Genomic DNA, 20,111 nt, shown 5'->3' with positions numbered 1-20,111 from the left:
CCGAGAGCCAGGCTTGGGCCCCTCGGATGCCCCTGGCTCTTCACCTCTAAGCCAGGAGGGATTTTCCTGCTGACTGCGGGGCTACACAGTGGATGCACACAGTTCACAGTGTCCTGAAGGCTCCCTGCCTGCTGCACCTGTGAGCAGGTGCGGGTCCTTTGCTGTCCACTGGCTACGGGCAGGCTTCACCTCAAAGGACTGAGCCTCGGCCAAGCTCTTGCTGCGCCCTTAACCACAGATGCTTTTGGCCTTGGACAAGCTTCTCAACCCCTGCTCGGCTCCCTGCTCTGTGAAGTGGGGTAATAATGGTGAATTGGTTGGTGACTATCTGACAGGTGCTGCCTGGCCCATGGGGAATAGTGATAGTGCCCCCCACTTCTTGGGCAGGGGGCCCCCACTGTGCACATAGCATTTCCTCCCCCTGCACTCTCAGGATTGCTCCCACTCTGAGCACCCCACCCAGTGCCTGTGTGGACAGAGGCCCCTCCTTAGATGGGTGTTCCACAGGCACATGTGTGCTTGGCGCCATGCCTGACCTGTGGCAAGCAGTGGACTCCGTGTCAGTCGACAAAGAGCACAGATGGAAGGGGTTAGGGCGTCAGCAGCTCAGCCCCCATCTTCATTCCCCAGCTCAGACCCAAGTGAGCAGCAGCCTCACCTGCCCGGGAGTGGACAGACGCCTGCCTAGGAGGGAGTGGGCCAGCATAGTCTGCAGTGAGGATGCCTTTACTGTGTGTGTGTTTTTTTTTAAAGATTTATTTATTTATTTGAAAGTCAAAGTTACAGAGATAGAGGGAGAGACAGAGGGATCTCCCACTCCCCAGATGGCCACAACAGCCGGGGCTGCACCGAGCTGAAGCCAAGAGCTCCATCTGGGTCTCCCATGTGGGCGCAGGGGCCCACGTACTCAGGCCATTGTAGGGAGCTGGATCAGAAGCGGAGCAACTGGGGCTCAACCCGGCACTCATATGGGATGCCAGTGTCCTAGCCAGCGGCTGTACCCGCTACACCATAGCGGCGGCACCAATGCCTCCATCATGTTTGTACTCCTCACTCCATTAGCCACCACAGGGTCCAGTGCCCCTGCCCAGGGGTTCCCTCCTCTGGGCAGATGTGCTAAGCCTGATCACCTTAGAAGACAAAGTGCTGGGGCGGTGGGGGGAGGGTTCCTTTGGTTCAAGGGCATCCATTCAAGGTCACCTGGACACTGGGCCTTGTCAGGCACTGGGTACCAAAGGGGAAGAATAACACCTGTTCCTGCTCCCTCCCCCACTGCAGAGCTTGGGCCGTGTGGGCCCAGGGGTTGTGTTGGTTGGGACCATTTGACCTTGACCTTCTGATGTGCTTGCCTCTGTAGCGCTGCACAGGAGACAGACAGGCACCTGCTCCCGGGGAGGCTGTAAGTTTCCCTGAGACAGAAAGCGCTCTCCAGCTACACACACAGGACTTCTGCCTTCTGTGCTTGGTAGCACTGGCCGCCCCTGCACCTGTGGGCGGGTACCAGTCCTGTGCTGTCCTCCGTGACCTCCGGAGAATGGGCTCTGTTAGCCCAGGGTTGTCATCTTGGAGGGGCTCTCATCGTCTTCCCACGTCATGCCCTAGTCCAGTTTGGGGTCTGCAGCACCGTTTGGGGGTTCCTCTTGAGGCGCACGAGCAGAAAGCACATCCCGCCCTCAGCACATCCCCCACCACGCAGTCCCTCCCCATCTTTCCTTGGAGAACTTTGGCAGCGCGTCTGATAAGGAAGTTCTTGGTCCTCAGCTCCCCTGTGCCCTGTGCACCTGGTCCTGTGGAGCCACCGTGGAGCCGAGGCTCAGCCCTGAGACCCGCGCCCCCCCCACCCCCCCCGCCATGCACAGAGCACCTGGGCAGACAGGCTCGGGGAGGGAGCCAGGAGCTCTGAGCCCCTCAAGCCTGTGTGCTCGGAGCCCTCTGTGTGCGGGCACGTGCCTCCTACACATGGAAGTGGTGCTGGGGGAGCAGAGTCCCAGTGACACCCTGAGCCTTGGGCGGGCAGAGGCGTGCCGGGGCCTCTGATTTGTGAGTGCTGCGGTGTTTGGAGCTGAGGCTGTCCACACGGGTCCTTCCGTCGAGGCCCTGCTGATGAGAGGGGAGGGCACAGAGGCTGTGTCCAGGCCACTGTGTTTAGCCCCTTTATAGGCAGAGCAGCCAACACGTGGTGTGGATGAGTGCTCTCCATGCTTGTCCTGTGGGCGGGGGGACTGCCTAGGAGGTGTTTGAGCCTGGGAGCACCCCCATGGCGCTCTCAGCAGGGGTCTCCCCTGCAGGGCCTGGGCCAAGTCTGCAAGAACAGGCCTGCCCTGTCCCCTGGGTGTGAACTGGAAGAAGAATGGCAAGTGGTGGGCAGAGCTTCTCAGTTCAGCCCCGCCCACCTTCCTCCCCACCTCCCTGGAGAGCCTGCAGCTGGGCTTTGCCTGCTGCCTGCAGGGGGATGTCTGTGCTGGGAAGAAAGGAGCCCATCCTGTCGTCCACACTGTCCACACTGGTGGACCACCAGGTGCTCGGCTGAGTGTCCTCCCTTCACCCCGCCCCTCGCTGCCGACAGAATGGAAACTCCACCAGCCCAGCACCTAGAGCACCTGGAAGGCATTCGACACGTGCCAGGGTCCTACCAAAGGCTTGTGGGAAAATGGAGTTAAAAGATGAGTTTATTTTGGTTAAAAAAGTTGACATCTGTGCACAGTTTCTTCATAGTATGCATTTCTACAAACTTTTTGAAGACCTCATATTCACAGATGTCAAATAATCTCGCACCAAAATGAACTTCATCTCGTGTTTCCGTCTTCCACCAGCCTTTTGAAGTACCCTCATGTTTGTCGAGTGAGTAGCTGACAGCATTATTATCCTTGCTTGGGCCTCGCTCGAAGATTCCACGTTGGCTCTGCCAAGAGGCAGAACTGGAATCTCCATACAGGGCTCGTGTCTAAGGCAGGAGGATAACGTGGCCAAAATGATCTTTGAAAATTGCTTTGGAAGGGACCACCTCACGCTCCTGCCACTGCTCACATCAAAACTGTGTACCTCGTGCCTGGGGTGCATGCAAAATGTGTGTCATGAAACATTAGAATCACGTGTCAGTGTGCACATGCGAACATACGCAAGCACGTGCAACATGCTTGGTGAGTTGAGCAGGGGCAGCGTCGACCGTAATCTGTCTTGTCTCTTTTGTTGATTTTTGTTAAACTGAAAAGCCCACTTGATGTGAGTCTTCCCTGTGTGCTGTGCTCCTACGTCCTCACGCAGACACAGTTCAGGCAGGTCTGCCCTGAAGGGAGGCTGTACCCGACTCTTGGGACGGACATCGAAATCCCACATACAGGGGCCGGCCCGGTGGCATGGCAGCTTAGGCCACTTCCTGTGACACTGAGCTCCCATATGGGCACTGGCTCACGTCCTGGATGTTCCACTTCTTTTTTTTTTTTATTTTTTTATTTGGGGAGTGAGCCAGCAGATGGAAGATTCTCTCCCCACCCCACCCTGTGTGTGTGTGTCTGTTTTCTCCTCCAGGAGTGAGGTCGTTGGTGATCACGATGATTAACCCCATTCATCTCGCATCAGTGAGTGCAGCCTCCTGTCCCCATGTGACTTTGCGTCCTTGGAGGGCAGAGTTCTGGGTATCTGATGGCTGGGGCGCAGTCTGGACAGCAGGGGGCGCCAGCTGCGGACAGCCTGCCCCCCTGGGGCACCGATCCATCCTGAGTTAATTCACCGCAGGAGCACAGAGCTGCCCAGCCTTCCTTGGGCTGTCCTGGGCCGTTCCTGTCACAGCAGATGTCTCCTGAGTGGGGACCGCCCAGCCAGGTGCCTGCAGGGCTGCCGTCCCAGGGCCGGGTCCAGCGCCGCTGCCTGCAGTGGGGAGGCCGTGGCACAGGAGCTGGCGCCCTGGGTTCTGCAAACCCCACCCCAAGCATTTTTCACAAACTCAGCCCAGGCCGCTCTGAGCTGGAGTCGGACACGAGTCGCACACCTGACCACGCATCCCGGAGCTGTCCTGGCACAGGCTGCAGCTGACCCTCACAGCAGGGCAGATGCCCCGAGTCTGGGACCCCATGCTGCCTCCTATACTTCCAGCATCTGGGGGAGGCCAGGAGGAGGCGAGCATTGTAGAAATCCCCAGAGCCGCCCATGGCGTTCCCTGCAGCCAGCGCGGGAGTAACCTGTGATTCTGCTTCAAGATAAAGTCAACCCCAAGCCTTGGGGTTCGCAGTGGGTCTGAAAAGTCCAGGCCACGTGGGGCGTGAGGCCCCTGTGTGCCCTGTGTTCCATGGTCGCTGCAAGTCCCGCGCTCTGTGGGTGGACTGAACACTGCTCATTTTCGTTAAATATGACGCCACCCGAAATAACAGATGCTGGGCTGCGGACCTGAAGTTACGTGGGGTTTTCAGTTGGGTATTCTCTCATTTACTCTAAATATAGCCTCAGTGGGGCGTTGTGGGAACCTCGAGTATCAAGCCCGCCAGCCCGGTGCTCGTTGGCGGAGCTGTGCACTGCTGTGGCGCTGTGTCCCTGCCCGATTGCCGTGAGCCAGACTGGGTGCCGCCCGGGTCAGAGGCGGGTCCCGGAAGGCAGGAGCTCAGGAGGCACCCCGCTGAGCACGGGCAGAGGGCACCCAGGGCACAGGCCGGGAGAGGCTGATGGTATGGGGGCAGTGACTGTGTGCCCAGCAGGGCAGGCTGGGGAGTGGTCCCAAGAGGAACATTCGAGACTCCCCTTCACCCCACCCTGCCGCGCCCCCGCTGTGGACCTCGGACCTCGGATCCACGGTTCTCCAGACATCTCATTATTGGTTGGAAACCCGTCTGGAGGTGGCTGCTGGGGAGGCCGCAGCCTGGGGCAGCGGGCGGTGTGTGTGGCTCTGGCAGGACAGCCTCCCCCCCACCCCCACCGCGCTAGCTGGCAGCCGCCTCCAATACTGACCACGTCGGTGGAGGTGGTGAGGGGGAGAAGGCGCTCCCGCTGGGGGATTTGGGAATTCCTGAAGATCAGCGGGTGCTGCCTCTCGCTGGTAAGGGTGCAGATTTGGCGATGTGGAGCTGTTCTCGCCAACACGACCGGCGAGGCCTTCGAACCTGGTGAGGGGAGATGGGGGGACAGGTGCCTCAGGCAGGGAGACCCCTGAGGAAGCTCCCGGCTGCGCTTCCCATCCACCCTCCCCGGATCGGGGATGCTGGGGCTTGCTGAAACCATTGGCATTCCCTAAAGAGGCAACAGGCTCATTTCTCCTGGGCTCCTGGCCCCTGGACATATCCCGTTGTTGATGTGAGCAGGCCGAGACCTCTCCTCCTCCCTTCTGGAGCAAGAACTCGATTAAGGTGGAGACCCTGGTCTGTGACGCAGACCAGGACTCAGAGGGTCCTGGGTGTGGCCATTGTGACACCTTTCCTGCTGGATCAGGGCCACGCCTGGCAGGGGTGGACACAGGGCAGCTCCACCCGGCCACACGAGGTGGTGATCCTGACCCCTGTGAGAGGAAGCTGAGCCCTTTCTCACCAGGTGTTCCCGCGACCTTCTATAGCCAGCCCAGGCCGTTGCAATGGATTCTGAAATCTCTCACCAGTTTGACTTAGAAATGTCAAGTCGGGCAGGTGTGGGGGCACAGTGGGCTAAGCCATTGCTTGGAAGGCCCTTGTCCCGTGTTACAGGGCCTGGGTTTGGGTCCATGCTCTGCTTCCGCTTCAGCTTCCTGCTGATGGCCACCTGGGAAGGCCGCAATGATGGCCCCAGTGCTGTGTCCCTCCCACCCCGGTGGGAGGCCAGAATAGAGCTCCTGGCTCCTGGCTTTAGCATTTGGTGATTGCAGGCATTTGGGGAGTGAACTGGCAGATGGAAGGTCCGTGTCCCTCTCTGCCTCACAAATGCGTACACGTAAGGAAGCTTTATAGAAGCGCACTATAACCATAAAACAGACATCAAACCCTAAATCCAACTGGAAGTGGATGTCTTTTGATATCCTTTGGTAAAAGGTGGATTAATACCCCCACTGCATGCGTACACTGGGATGTGTCTGTCCTGCCGTCTGCCGGGAGACGTGCGGGTTGTTGTCATGGGCATGGAGGCGCTGCTCTCTCTGCGATCCTGATTTCGGTTCTTCTGGATAAATCGGCAGGAGTAGGATAGCCAGGTCGCAGGGTGGTTCCATTTTTAATGTCTTGAGGATGCTGCATGCTCCTCTTCCCCAGCAGATAAACCATTGCCTGTTCCCGCCAGCAGTGTGACCATTGCCCGTTCCCGCCAGCAGTGTGACCATTGCCCGTTCCTGCCAGCAGTGTGACCATTGCCCGTTCCCGCCAGCAGTGTGACCATTGCCCATTCCCGCCAGCAGTGTGACCATTGCCCGTTCCCGCCAGCAGTGTGACCATTGCCCGTTCCCGCCAGCAGTGTGACCATTGCCCATTCCTGCCAGCAGTGTGACCATTGCCTGTTCCCGCCAGCGGTGTGACCATTGCCCGTTCCCGCCAGCAGTGTGCAGGGTCCCAGGGTCTCTGCATCCTCACGGGTGCTTGTGAGGCCGGGTGGTACCAGCACAGCAGGTTGAGGCCATCTCCCATTGCTGGTTATTTTTGCATTTCCCTGATGACTGGAAACCCTGAGCATTTTTCATGTACCTGCTGGCCATGTGTCTGTTGTCTTTGGAGAAATGTCTATCGAGTCTATAGCCCATTTTTTAAAATGTGACTTGTAAGAAGAATGATGGATTTGAAGGAGAGAGAGAAAGAGGGATCTTCCATCCACTGCTTTACCCCCTAAATGCCTACAACAGCCAGAGCTGGGCCAGGCCAAAGCCAACAACCAGGAACTCAACCTGGGTCTCCCATGTGAGTAACAGGGACACAGAACGTGAGCCGTCGTGTGGTGCTGGATGGAGAGAGAGCAGAGTGGATTTGAACCCAAGCACTGTGACGTGGAGCGCGGGCATTCCAGGCAGCACCTTAACCTCTGCTCCAAACATCCACTGCTTGAGCACCTTTTAAAATCAGGGCATTTGTTGTTGGGGTTTGTTTTTTATATTTGTTTTTGCTACTCAGCTGCAAGAGTTATTTACGTAGTTTGGAAAGTAACCACTTATGCAAGAGTACTCCAAAATATTTATGGAAAATAGAATTGAAAGATGTTTATTTTGGTGAAAACATTGCCCCAAAAATATATCTTTCATAAAACTTATTTTCCATAAACTTTTTTGCGTCCCTTTGTATTATGCTGTATGAAACAAGCCTGTCACAGAAGGAAAGATGCTGCAAGATTCCACTAACATGAAGCAGCTAAGCTAGTCCAGTCCAGACGGGCAGTTGCGAGGGGCTGAAGGGAGGGAAACATGGAAGTTGCTGCTCAGTGGACCGTGAATTTCAGCCAAGCAGGACGAGCAGGTTCTGGAGATCTGCTGTAAGACACTGTGAGTGTGGCTCACAGCAGAGACACTGTAGCTACAGCCAACAGCAGACACCTGCCTAACAACACTCATGATCACAGTAGGGACACCATAGCTACAGCCAAGAACAGACACCTGCTGTACCACACTCATCACAGTGGAAACACTGTAGCTGTAGCCTACAGCAGATACGTGCTATACCACACTCATGATCACAGCAGAGACACTGTAGCTACAGCCAACAGCAGACACCTGCTTAACAACACTCATGATCACAGGGGAGACACTGTAGCTACAGCCAAGAACAGACACCTGCTGTACCACACTCATCACAGTGGAAACACTGTAGCTGTAGCCTACAGCAGATACGTGCTATACCACACTCATGATCACAGCAGAGACATTGTAGCTACAGCCAACAGCAGACACCTGCTTAACAACACTCATGATCACAGGGGAGACACTGTAGCTACAGCCAAGAACAGACACCTGCTGTACCACACTCATCACAGTGGAAACACTGTAGCTGTAGCCTACAGCAGATACGTGCTATACCACACTCATGATCACAGCAGAGACATTGTAGCTACAGCCAACAGCAGACACCTGCTTAACAACACTCATGATCACAGGGGAGACACTGTAGCTACAGCCAAGAACAGACACCTGCTGTACCACACTCATCACAGTGGAAACACTGTAGCTGTAGCCTACAGCAGATACGTGCTATACCACACTCATGATCACAGCAGAGACACTGTAGCTACAGCCAACAGCAGACACCTGCTTAACAACACTCATGATTACAGGGGAGACACTGTAGCTACAGCCAACAGCAGATACCAGCGTACAACACTAACTTTTGCTAACAGTGGGATGTGCTGTATAACACTGTAACTAGAAGTGATAGTACTGTGTTGTATGCCTAAAATTTTAAGAGCATAGTTCTCATATTAAGTGTTCTTGTCACAGTAAAATACAAAAAAAGATAAAGGACCTCAAAAAGAAATAATTCATACTGAGAATAAAAACAGAAAGAATGTTGTGCAGGAAGGAGGATTTGAAAACCTTTTTTAATTATAACAGAATGTTTTAAAAAGCTGACTGGAAGTTGCTTTCTTATGTAAATATGTGTAAATAAATATTTTTTTCTTGCCAACCAAAAAAAGAGACAGAAATGAGGGGTGGCCGGGAAGCTGAGTAATTGCATTGAAAACCAGGACTGACTGTGTTCAGCAAAGACACTGTTGGAAATCTGTCTCAGCTGTTCTCCTGGGCCAGAGTAAATGATGATTTCCTGGCTCTTCCTTTACCCTGAGTGGAAGGGTGGCCGACATCCAGGCAGGAGGATGGGAGAGCCGGAGGCAGTTCCCTGTGCCCCCAGCAATGTGCTCCTGCACTCAGCTGGCTCACGTGGCCTGGGTGTGGGTTCTCCAGGTTGGGGGGTGCTTTCTTCAGGACTGGAAGGATACTCCATTTGACTCACATTTCCTGAGTACTTGCTGTGTGCCAGGTACTGATAGAGAAGCCATCCTGGGGGATTCAGGCCTGTCGGCAGAGGCTGTGCAGACCAGGGAGGGGTCTTTACTTATTGGAAAACAGGTTGATTTATTCAAAAAGCAAAGCAGTGAAGAGAGAGGGGAGAAACAGATCTTCCATCTGCTGGTTCACTCCCCAAATGGTTGCAACAGTTGGGGCTGTGTTAAGCTGAAGCCAGGAGCCTGGGGCTCCACCTAGGTCTCCCACGTGGAGACAGGGGCACAAGCACTTGGGCCCTGGTCCGCTGCTTTCCCGGGTGCATTAGCCGGGAGCCGGATCAGAAGCTGAGAAGCTGGGTCTTGAACCAGCCCATTGATATGGGACATGGATGTCACAAACAGAGGCTAACCCTGTGCGGCACCATGCTGGCCCCATGTCATGTGTTAGTGTAAGCTATGAAGTTAGTTTTTTCACGAAGTTTATGTTTTGGGTTAAGCCTTGCCTTTGAGGGCGAATGTCCCTTGTCACACTCCACCTTCTTCACACAGAACACACCTGTGATAGGAGTTTGAACTGAGTTTCATGTGTGTGTGTGTGTGTCTGTCTGTCTGTCTATATAGGGACCCTCTGGGAGCAGATTTTTATGACTCGTCCCTCATCTTTTACAGGCCGTCTTGCCCAGATGCACTTTGTCAGCAGTCTGTTTTAGCTATTAGCTAAAATCGTTTTCTTGAAAACAACCCCTTTGCTCTTTATCGGTTAACCCAGCAGGTATCCACGTGCATGGATTACAGGACCCCTGGCACTGGTAGGCTGAAGGGTAAATACAGCTGGCCCTCAGCAAGCGGGCCCTTGGCAGGCGAGGGGACCCTGCTGGGCCCTCCCCCGAGTGCATTCGTGCCACCCGGTGTCAGCTTAGCCCAGGGGAGCTCTTCCCACAAGGTAGGCAGGTGGAAGACAGCGGGGACCAGTAAGTGGCCAACAGGCCCATCTTGGGGTGGCGTCAGCACCAAGCACTAGGCAGGGAGTTGGTGGAAGATGGCCAGAGACCTGTGAGGAGGAACGGGAGGGCTTGGCTCTGGCACCGCACCTGCAGCGCCTTCAGTGGTGAGCTGCGTCTGGCTTCTCATCGCCCGGCCTGCGATGCTGTCCCGTGCACCCCTCTGTCTTCTGCACTGGTACCCGGTGCATGGGAAACAGCTGAAAAACTTTTGGAATGAATGAATGAGTGAGTGAGTGAATGAGCCTGCTTCTCCTCCAGCCCCGGGGATCATTGACAAAGAACAGGAGTCCTTATGCACACTGGGACTCTGTCCTGGACTCAGCACCCAGCAGTGGCGTGAGCTGCACGGCGCTCAGCCACCTGAGCCTGGACGGCAGCCTGGTGCCTCTCAGGGACAGTGGGGCAGGGGAGGTGGCAGGTGCAGTGATGAAGACCAAAAAGCCACCACTTTGCGTGACTGAAGAAACGACCTCCATCACGTTCTTTTTTTTTTTTTTTCCAAGATTTATTTATTTATTTGAAAGAGTTATAGAGAAAGAGAAATTTTCATCTACTGGTTCACTCCCCACTGCAGTGGTCAACGCTGGGCCAGGCTGAAGCCAGGAGCTGCTTCTGGGTCTCCATGTGGGCGGCAGGGGCCCAAACACTTGGGCCATCTTCTGCTGCTCTTCCCAAGTGCATTAGCAGGGAGCTGGGTGGGAAGTGGAGCGGCCAGGACAGGAACCGGCACCCATATGGAATGCCGGCACAGCGGTTGGCGGTTTAAGCTGCTACACCACAGCACTGGCCCCTCCGGATTCTGTAAGTCCTGGTCTTGGACAGTCCCCCCACCCCACCCCACCCCCGGCCCTTAGCACAGTTTCTTCCCCGTAAGGAGCATTGCGTGTTAGGAAGCAAACGGAAGCACCAGCCTCCAGTGGAATGAGTGTAAGGTCCCAGCTGTTTGCTGAATGGACCTGAGCCAAACCTTGGGCCTCCGTCTGCCCCAAGAGGACAAGCGCCAATCCCACTCGCCTTTGGTGTCGAAGGCCTGAACTCCGGGACCTGTGACCTTGAACTTGTGGCTGAAGCGCACCTGTTTTCTCCTCCCAACAGCTTGGGCATGAACCATGACGACGAGCACACGTCCTGCGCCGGCCGCTCCCACGTCATGTCTGGGGAGTGGGTGAAAGGCCGCAACCCCAGCGACCTCTCCTGGTCTCCCTGCAGTCGCGAGGACCTGGAAAACTTCCTCAGGTAAGTCCTGAGTCATGTGGTGCAGCCAGCACTGCAGGGGTCACCGCCCGAGAAGTCAGGCGACTCCGGCCAAGTGTGAGAGGGAGAGCGGAGGCTCCTGTCCAGTTCTCAGCTGGCCCTGAAGAGGCCGTGGGTGCCACCACCGCCCCGGGCCTGGCGTCTCCTTGGGCTCCCCTTCCGTCTAAATGATTGATCACAGTCCGCCCTGTGGTGCTGTCTCGGGAAGAACCCGGGTTCGTTTCTCTGCAGCCTACATCCGGGAGCACACGCCGCCCCAGAGGCGCCCCAGGCTGCCCTGCAGCCGAGCTCTGGTGGAGGGGTGCCCCAGAAGGTGTCCATGCCATTCTGTCCACAGGCTTCCGTGGAGTTGACTGTCGGTTTCAGACCCTTGTCGGGGTCTGTCCCCACGGGCCACCCGAGTCCCTTAGTGTCAGCCTCAGAGTTAGTGGCCAACAGGCTCAGGAGTGAACGCGCTCGTCAGTTCTCGTGCTTCTGCCCCCCACCGGGTGTCTGGGAGCCCGGAGTCCTGCTCGGACGCTGTCAGCTCTTGGTATTGTTTCACTTTGCACGGGAGGTCAGCCCGACAACATGGGTGCTTCCTCTGCTCACGTCCGAGCGCCTGGGTCCTTTTCCCATACATGATTCAGAGGCGCGTGCTGCTCCAGGACTGGCAAGTCGGCACAAAATCCCGACTGGTACGCACGCGAGTCGGCTTGTCCCTTGGCTGTTTCAGATCCAAAGTCAGCGCCTGTCTGCTGGTCACGGACCCGAGGAGCCAGCACGCTGTGCGCCTGCCCCACAAGCTGCCCGGCATGCACTACAGCGCCAATGAGCAGTGCCAGATCCTGTTCGGCACCAACGCCACCTTCTGCAGGAACATGGAGGTGAGCAGCCCCGGGAGGGCTTGGGAGAGGGCCTGGGCCTGGCTGGGCCTCCGCGGGCCTGGCTGGGCCTCCGCGGGCCTGGCTGGGCCTCCGCGGGCCTGACTGAGCCTCCGCGGGCCTGGCTGGGCCTCCGCGGGCCTGGCTGAGCCTCCGCGGGCCTGACTGGGCCTCCGCGGGCCTGGCTGGGCCTCCGCGGGCCTGACTGGGCCTCCGCGGGCCTGGCTGGGCCTCCGCGGGCCTGGCTGCGCCTCCGCGGGCCTGGCTGGGCCTCCGCGGGCCTGGCTGGGCCTCCGCGGGCCTGGCTGGGCCTCCGCGGGCCTGGCTGGGCCTCCGCGGGCCTGACTGAGCCTCCGCGGGCCTGGCTGGGCCTCCGCGGGCCTGGCTGAGCCTCCGCGGGCCTGACTGGGCCTCCGCGGGCCTGGCTGGGCCTCCGCGGGCCTGACTGGGCCTCCGCGGGCCTGGCTGGGCCTCCGCGGGCCTGACTGAGCCTCCGCGGGCCTGGCTGGGCCTCCGCGGGCCTGGCTGGGCCTCCGCGGGCCTGGCTGGGCCTCCGCGGGCCTGACTGAGCCTCCGCGGGCCTGGCTGGGCCTCCGCGGGCCTGGCTTCGGCAGGAGGCAGTGGCATTCACACGCAGCACCTGCACAAATGCACACGCCCACGCACGTGTGCACACACAGGCGTTCACATGCACAGACACACAGATGGCCACACATGCATGCGTACCTGTGTGTCTGTGTGTGTGTGTGTGCAGTCGCACCCATGGGCAGGGGACATCTCCATGGAGGTGATGCTGTGTCACGTGCCCAGCAGGGAGCCCTCCCCGCGGGGCAGGACTGATGGCGTGGAGCTGGGCAGGCTCTTCCATGCCAGCGAGGGTCATTTTCCCCTCCAGGAACCGGGAGACTGGGGAGTAGGGACAGGGGGAGATGCACGTATGGGGGCTCCCCACTGCCCAGGCTGGACCCTGCCCGCCCTGTGCCGTGAAGCCCTGCCTGCAGCCCCCAGACCAGCGGCTTTTAACTCCATTTTAACAGGTGTAAAAACAGAGGTTCAAAGAGACTAAGTAGCAGGCCAGGATTCCCATGGGCTGGGCGGTGGACCCCATGCGTCTGTTACTGAGGGAAGGGAAGAAGGGCGCCCCCCCGCCCCATGTTGTGTGAACTTTCGTTAGCATCCCTTCGGTTCAAGGTCAGCTGCTTCCTGGAAGCCCCAGCCCAGATCTGTGTCTGGTGACATCGCGCGCTTGTGAGTGACCATGAGGCTGGGCATCTGCCCCCAGCTCCCAGGAACTGCGGCTGCTTTCCCGGGCTCCTTGGGAGTTTACCAGTAATGAAACGCCGTCCTTGGCAGCGTCCTGCCCTGAGCTAGCTGGTGATCAGGTTAGGGGAGAGACATGGCAGTCACTGCGACGGCCCCCAGGACAGCTGGCTGATGGTGGTGACCCCACGTGCAAGGCTCGCGTCACTTCCCTTGGACCTAGAGCCTGATGGGGTGAATGTGTCACTCCCAGCTCTTCCCCTACCCTGGGGATGGGGGAGGCGGAGCATCAGACGCCTGCCTGGGCCCCCTTGAGAGCCGAGGAGCTGCGGCCTCTGCCTCCTGGGACAGATGCTCTGCCTCCAGTAGGGTCCAGACAGTGCCACCCTGCAGGGCTCCAGGGCTTGCGTTTCGCAGGGGTGCGCCTTGGCCCCTTCCTGGGTCAGTGTTTCCGCGGAGGATGGGCGTGGCCAGTGCGGCTCTCTGCTCTATGGCATCATCTCCCGACGCTGGGATCTGCTGCCCCAGCCTGCTCTTCGGGCCCCTGCCCTCCCTCTGTTTCTGCCCTGCTGGCCTCCAGGGTCTTCCTGGAGCCCGCCTGGCCACTCCCAGCAGGGACGCGCACTGGCGTCTGCTGGCTCTGTGGTCACTTCTCCATGTGATGGCCTCCCTCACGTGTGTTGAGTTCTGTTTCCTCAGGGGGGCCTGCCTGGGCCACTGTGTTGAAGATGACCACCCGCCCTCCACCCCTGCAGCACCCGGGTCTCCAGCCTTCGGGCACGTGGCACCTTGCAGCATCTCTGGCATTTGCGTGTTGCTATGATCCTGGGCGTGATGATCTCCCCTCCTCGGTTACAAACCTCTGGGGGAAGCCGTCTCTGCTGCTCTCAGGGTTCCCCAGTGCAGCGAGCAGTGCCTGGCCTGCTGTGGGTGCTGAACATGGTTGTCGTCATGGGACCCGGCCATGACCCCACAGCCAACTCTTGGGTCCTTCTTATTGGCTTCACACTCCCACAGAGGAACCTGTGGACAAGCTCAGAGTGGAGAAAACGCTGGAGACCTTCCTGGGTAATGCACGGGGGAATTTCAGAATGTTTGTGGGAAATGAACAGATAGGTTTATTTTGAATTTTTTGCAACCTGTGCATAGCTTTTTCATCATATGCCTTTCCATGAACTTAGGAAAAACTACACATGGATTTAAAAAGTTTTTGCACAGAAGTGAACTTATCTGCTAATTCCATTTTTCCTCCGGCATTTTGAGGCAGCCCCGCGCCACTCCCCAAGGCTCACTCCACGGTTCTGCATCCGGCTCCCCAGAATGACGGTAGGACTTGGTCACACGTCCTGCAGGGGCCATGCCAACGGCTCCTGTGGCTCCTTCTGTTCTAGGCAGTGCCGTGAAGGCCCAGGGCTGCTGCCCGGTGGTCGCTTCTCGTTCTCTCAGCCTTGATGTCCTTGGTAAGCTCCCGGGGAGTTGCCCCGTGTCAAGTGCTGACGCCTAGGACCCGTCGCCTGCCCAGGTCACTCTCATTCCCGTCTGTGACGGGGGCGAAAGTATCTGCGCTTCCCCAAGGTCAGCAGTGCTTAGCCTCGGCGCCTGCCACTGTGGTGTTCGGCTGCAGCTGAACCTCGGCGTCGTCTGCAGCCAGAGACTCCCAGCGCTGATCAGAGCGCTCTCTCCCCTGAGTGCCGTCCCTGATCTTTCCAGCCGTGGTCCTCGCTCTCACTCTTGACGGTTGCGGTGGGATCCTGTGATGAAGGGGCGTGGTCCTCAGTGGCGTTTACGCCTGGGCCCAATTTCGGCTTTCAGGTCAATGAGATCATGGGCTTCGGATTTACCCTCCTGTCGGAAGCAACCAAAAAGCAGTGAAATACATGAAGTGGGGATTTTGCAGGACCCTGTCCAGCAAGCTGCGTGGTTCTGCAGAGGCGGAGAGGGGGCAGGTGAGCCCACGGCTGTGTGGGCCTTGGGGAGCACCACAGAGAGGCAGTGGGCTTCTTTAGATAAGGCGACAGAGCTGGTCATCCAGGGAAACTGAGGCAGGCAGGGCTCACAGGGAACAGCACCATGGAAGAAAGAGCTGCACAGAGATCTGCAGAGGGTCCCCCGCGAAGATCCAACCTCGCGGTCACCTAGGAGTGAGCGAAGTGCCTGCAGCAGGGGAGGAATCGCCTGGAAGGGTCAGAGGACAGCCCCACGGAGCTGGCGTGGCACCAGTGGGGTTCACAGGGCTTGGCTTCTCTGCACCCAGTGCTGGTCAGGTCCCAGCTAACCAAGCCTGAGAGCAAGGTCTGCGAGGATCAGAGTGCTGCCGGGGACTCACCACGGTCCTGGGACAAAGCTGCGAAGTGTGTGCGGACGCAGACGACTGCTCAGCACTCGGCAGGCCTAGAACACACACGTCTGGCTCCAGGTCTCCCAAAGCCCCAAGAGAGAATTAGTGCTGAGGACATTCAGAGAGTAGTTATAGCCACGTGCCAGGTTCGAGAGGGTAGCGGAAGAAGAGATCATGCAGACAGTGACACAAAGATAGGGGTGTGTGTGTGTGTGTGTGTGTGTGTGTGTGTGTGTGTGTCTCCATCTCCGTACAGAACTCCCAGGAAGGAAAACGGCAGTTTCTTGCATGAAAGATACCCTAGATAGGACTGATGCCAAACCTGACATCGCAGCAGAGAAGGCTTATGAAGGCAAAGAGAAAGCTATCCAAGGTGACATATGGAGAGAGCGAAGAACGAACGAGCAGTACAGAATTAGTGATCTGGGGGCTGACCGGGGGGGGGGGGGGTTGGAAAAATACTTGAAAAAAGGACTGAGAAATTTCTGCATTCGGTGGAAACTGTGAGACCACAGATCCAAGAACTCTCATCAGCCCCCGTGAGGAAACGCAGGCCAACGCTCATCATCACCATGACGGCACGGTTGCAAGCAGCTCTGGGGAGAAAGCCTGAACAGGGAGCAAGAAGACGGGTTGTTAGAGACAGAGCGGACTTCTCGCTGGAAGCAGTACAGGGCAAGGCCATTTAAGGCGCGGAGGGAAGAAAAGGCGACCAGGCTACAGCTGTTCACCCAGCAGGAATATGGCTCAAAGGTAAGTGTGGGGGCCAAGGGTGGGCCTGGCGCTTCAGCTGCCTGTGTCCACCACAGCCTGCCTGGCCTTGATGCTGGCGGCAGCTCCTGACCCCACCTTCCTGCCAGCCTGGACCCCGGGGCAGTGGCGGCTCAAGTGATTGGGCTCCTGCCACCCACAGGGGAGAAGTTCCGGGCTCCCAGCCTCAGCTCAGCCCCAGCCGTGGTGTGCAGTTGGAGGTTAACCCACAGATGGGTGCTCGCTGCTTTCTGTCTTTCTCTGTGCCTCTCTGATAAAGAAATGAAACATTTGAAAGTAAATGCATAAGAATTTGGTTTTTCTGTTGTGCCAAAGCTGAAAAAATTGGTTTCCAGCAGGCCTATACCATATTGTTACCAAGAAAGTCTTCGGCAGGAGACTGGTGTGGGTGGAAACGTGGATCTGCACAAAGGATGAGGAGTCCTGGACTGGTGCCTACCTGCGTAAACAGACCTACCTTGAGCTCTCTCTACATGTCTCTCTTAGAAATATTTATCTCTTTGAAAGAGTGACCGAGAGAGAGAGGGAGAGGGAGAAAGGTGGTGCTTCCATCTGCTGACTCACTCGCCAGGCAGCTGCCATAGCCTGGGGCCCAGAACTCCATCACAGTGGGTGGCAGGCGTCCGAGGATGAGGACCGTCGTCCTCTGCCTTCGCCGGTGCTTTAGCGGGAAGCAGACTCAGAAGCCGAGCAGCCGGGACAGGGACTGGTACTCTGCTCAGGGATGGCTGCGTCACAAGCAGCGGCTTCACCCACTGCACCACAAAGCGGGTCCCCTTCATGCATCTGTAAGATGGTTGGGGTCGGCACTGTGGTGTAGCAGGTAAAGCTGCCACCTGCAGTGCCAGCATCCCATATGGGCTCCAGTTCGAGTCCCAGCTGCTCCACTTCTGATCCAGCTCTCTGCTACGGCCTGGGAAAGCAGAGGAAGATGGCCCAAGTCCTTGGACCCCTGCACCCGCATGGGAGACCTGGAAGAGGCTCTTGGCTTCTGGCTTCGGATCGGCTCAGCTCTGGCCACGTGGCCAATTGCTACATTTGCTTTGGGAGCAGCCGAGGCTTCAGGTGCAGGTCACCTTGGCTTTGACCTGTATCTTCAGGTGGACAACCCCACCTGTCCCATCCCCGCCAGTCCCCACAGCGTCTCTGGGTGCCTCCTCGAGGGGATTGTGGTACAGAATTCTCAGCGATGTCCTCGGAGCCCCTCTCGGCCCCTTTCCGAGAAGCGAGCAACACATGCTGCTTGCTGGGTGCTGAGGAAGAGTGACAGCCAGCTGTGCTCGCACACGCGTGTGCTGAAGGAATGGCAGCCCACCCATCTGGAAGCGCCCCCCCCCCTCTCGAATGCTGCATTTGCATCAAGGAATTGAGGTCGCCGTCCCAGTCCCCAAGGCCTGGGCTCCTCTTGCGGGGATGGTGTGGGTGAGAACTTCTCTAGCTGGCCTCTGAGCTGGCCTCCGGCCCTGCACAGCTCTCGGGCGGCTTGGAAAAGTGCGTGCGTGTGTGTGTATGTGTGTGTGTGCGCACGTGTGTGTGCATGTACATGTATGTGTGCGCGTGTGTACACACGCCCGTGTGTATGTGCATGTGTGCACGCGTGTGTGTGTGCTCGCGCATATGGATGTGTGTGTGGTCTTTTGTCTTAAAACTTTCTGGAACCTTTAAGCCTATTATAGAACCAATACTAATGAAATAGGACATACACTTCCAAGGGAATAAACCCATGAGATGCACTGTTGGTGAGGCGTTGAACGTTCTCTTTTTCTGGGATACGGCGCATGGAAAGGGGGATAGAAGAACAAGATGGGGTTTGCTTTGAGGGCAGCACTAATCCCATGAGCAGGGCTGGGCAGTGTTGGTTCTGCTGCTGCCTCTCCGGCGGATGCCAGCATCCCATATGGGCGCCGGTTCGAGTCCTGGCTGCTCCACTTCCGTTCCAGCTCTCTGCTGTGGCCTGGGGAAAAAACAGTGGAAGATGGCCCATGTGCTTGGGCTCTTGCTACCTGCATAAGAGACCTAGAGGAAGCTCCTGGTTCCTGGCTTTGGCCTGGCCCACCCCAGCTGTTTTGGCCATCTGGGGAGAGAACCAGCAGATGGAAGACCTCCCTCTCCATCTCTCCGTCTCTCTAACTCTGACTTTCAAATAAATAAATAAATCCTTAAAAAATATAGGACGAAGAGGACCTCTTGTCCTCTGCTGGGTGACGATAGTCTCTGTGAGTTTTGAGTGTGGCCGTGTGCTGCCACGCTCTTGGCTGTTCCCACGCGTGTCACTGCTCCTGGGAGGCCCAGGTGTTTCTCTCCACATCAGGGTCGAGGCTGCCATCTCAAAGTGTCGTGTACACTCCCCTTGACATCCACATGACAGTGGCCACTGGACCCATGGCCAGATGGCGTCGTGTGGTGTGTCAATGGAGAAACGCGTGCAGGACTCTGTTACCAGTCTTGGGGGCGGGGGGGGGATTTGCAAACCTTTTCAGTCGAGTCGCTGCCTTGGTAATGGTATGCATTTTAGAAGTACTATACTCAGAGTATAGCAGAGGCCTCTGGGTAGGAATGGCCAGGCGCTGGGCGCGGGGAGTGACAGGCTGGGCCCTGCTCGCCGCGGGAGCTCTCTCTGAGCTGTTGGTCATCCAGGCGGCGGCTGCAGGCGGAGCTCCCTTCTGGCTGGACTTTCATTCTTGGCACTCACCAGCAACAGCTGTTTTAGAACCAATCCAATTAAAAACCATTTCCTCGCCCAGAGGTGTGGGGCAAACGACTTTGGGAAAATATTGCTACGTTTGCTTTGGGAGCAGCCGAGGCTGCAAATGCTAACCAGGTCGCTGCTCCCTGAAATATTCCCATACCAGGGAACCAGGGAGAAGTAACACATGGTCCATGTTCACGTTGAGGGCCCTGGGGGCCTCCGCCTCATCCCCACTGAACCCCCATGCCCTAAGGCCCAGAGCTGTCTATGGAAATATGCGCTACAAAAAAAATTTTTAAAAAATTGGCATCCATAGCTGGCATTTGTTGCAGAAGTTATTGGCAAAGAGAGCTGTCTCCTCTTTTAGCCAATGATAATGTGATGTTTTTCATTCAACAGAGCATTTCAAGAAAGTCCAAACATAGAAGTTATAAACACTAGATGGTAAATATTTATTAGAAAGGGGAATGAACTTTGTGCAATTAGCCCAGTCCGTCTTTTTTATGATTACACGTTCCTCCTGTCCCCGTCCACCGGCGTAGCAAGGTTTGAAAGCTGTTCAGACTCCGATACCCTGCCAGGTGAAACGGGGTGGCGGGGAGGGGGGCTGTGGAGGTGCCATTGGCTGAAAGGACGGGGCCGGCCTTGCTACTGGAGACCGAGCAAGACAGGGGCAGCCCCGGCAGTACTGGCTCTGACCGCTGCCTCCCGAAACCCCACCCCTTCCAACAGGAAGAGGCCTTTTTCCCGTCCTTAACGCCCACCCCGGTACCCGGATGCTCTGTTGAAGGACTCTGCAGGGACCCCCGGACCCCACCTGCTTCCTAACACTGGTTCCACTGTCCCCGTCCCCAAGCCCCAGCATGGATGCCTGCCACAGAAAGGCAGGCAGTACTTGGAGGGGGGCGCAGTGGTCCTGAGTGGCCCCGAGCGTGGCGTGCCTCCGTGCCACGACATTCCCAGGGACAGTGGTGGGCTGTGTTTCTGGGGCCCAGAAGCTGTGGGCCGGCCCTTTCAGGAGGGCCCTTGTCTAGAGCAGTCAGGCCCTAGAGGGCATCGGGAGATCT

The 20,111-nt window shown here is 57.3% G+C and overlaps 1 protein-coding gene across 1 annotated transcript in view; it reads left to right on the top strand.

The window, feature by feature from the left end:
- ADAMTS17 (ADAM metallopeptidase with thrombospondin type 1 motif 17) overlaps positions 1–20,111 on the top strand; it is a 268,667-nt gene that overhangs the window by 141,184 nt on the left and 107,372 nt on the right. Inside the window, exons 9-10 of the mRNA XM_051822951.2 lie at positions 10,965–11,105; positions 11,839–11,989. Of these exons, the coding sequence (XP_051678911.2) occupies positions 10,965–11,105; positions 11,839–11,989 (292 nt within the window). The remainder of the gene's footprint in view (positions 1–10,964; positions 11,106–11,838; positions 11,990–20,111) is intronic.

This window comes from Oryctolagus cuniculus, chromosome 12 (assembly GCF_964237555.1).
Source record: "Oryctolagus cuniculus chromosome 12, mOryCun1.1, whole genome shotgun sequence".
NCBI lineage: Eukaryota > Metazoa > Chordata > Mammalia > Lagomorpha > Leporidae > Oryctolagus > Oryctolagus cuniculus.
Note: the sequence above shows the minus strand (reverse complement) of the source record. Positions and strands in the feature narration are given on the sequence as shown.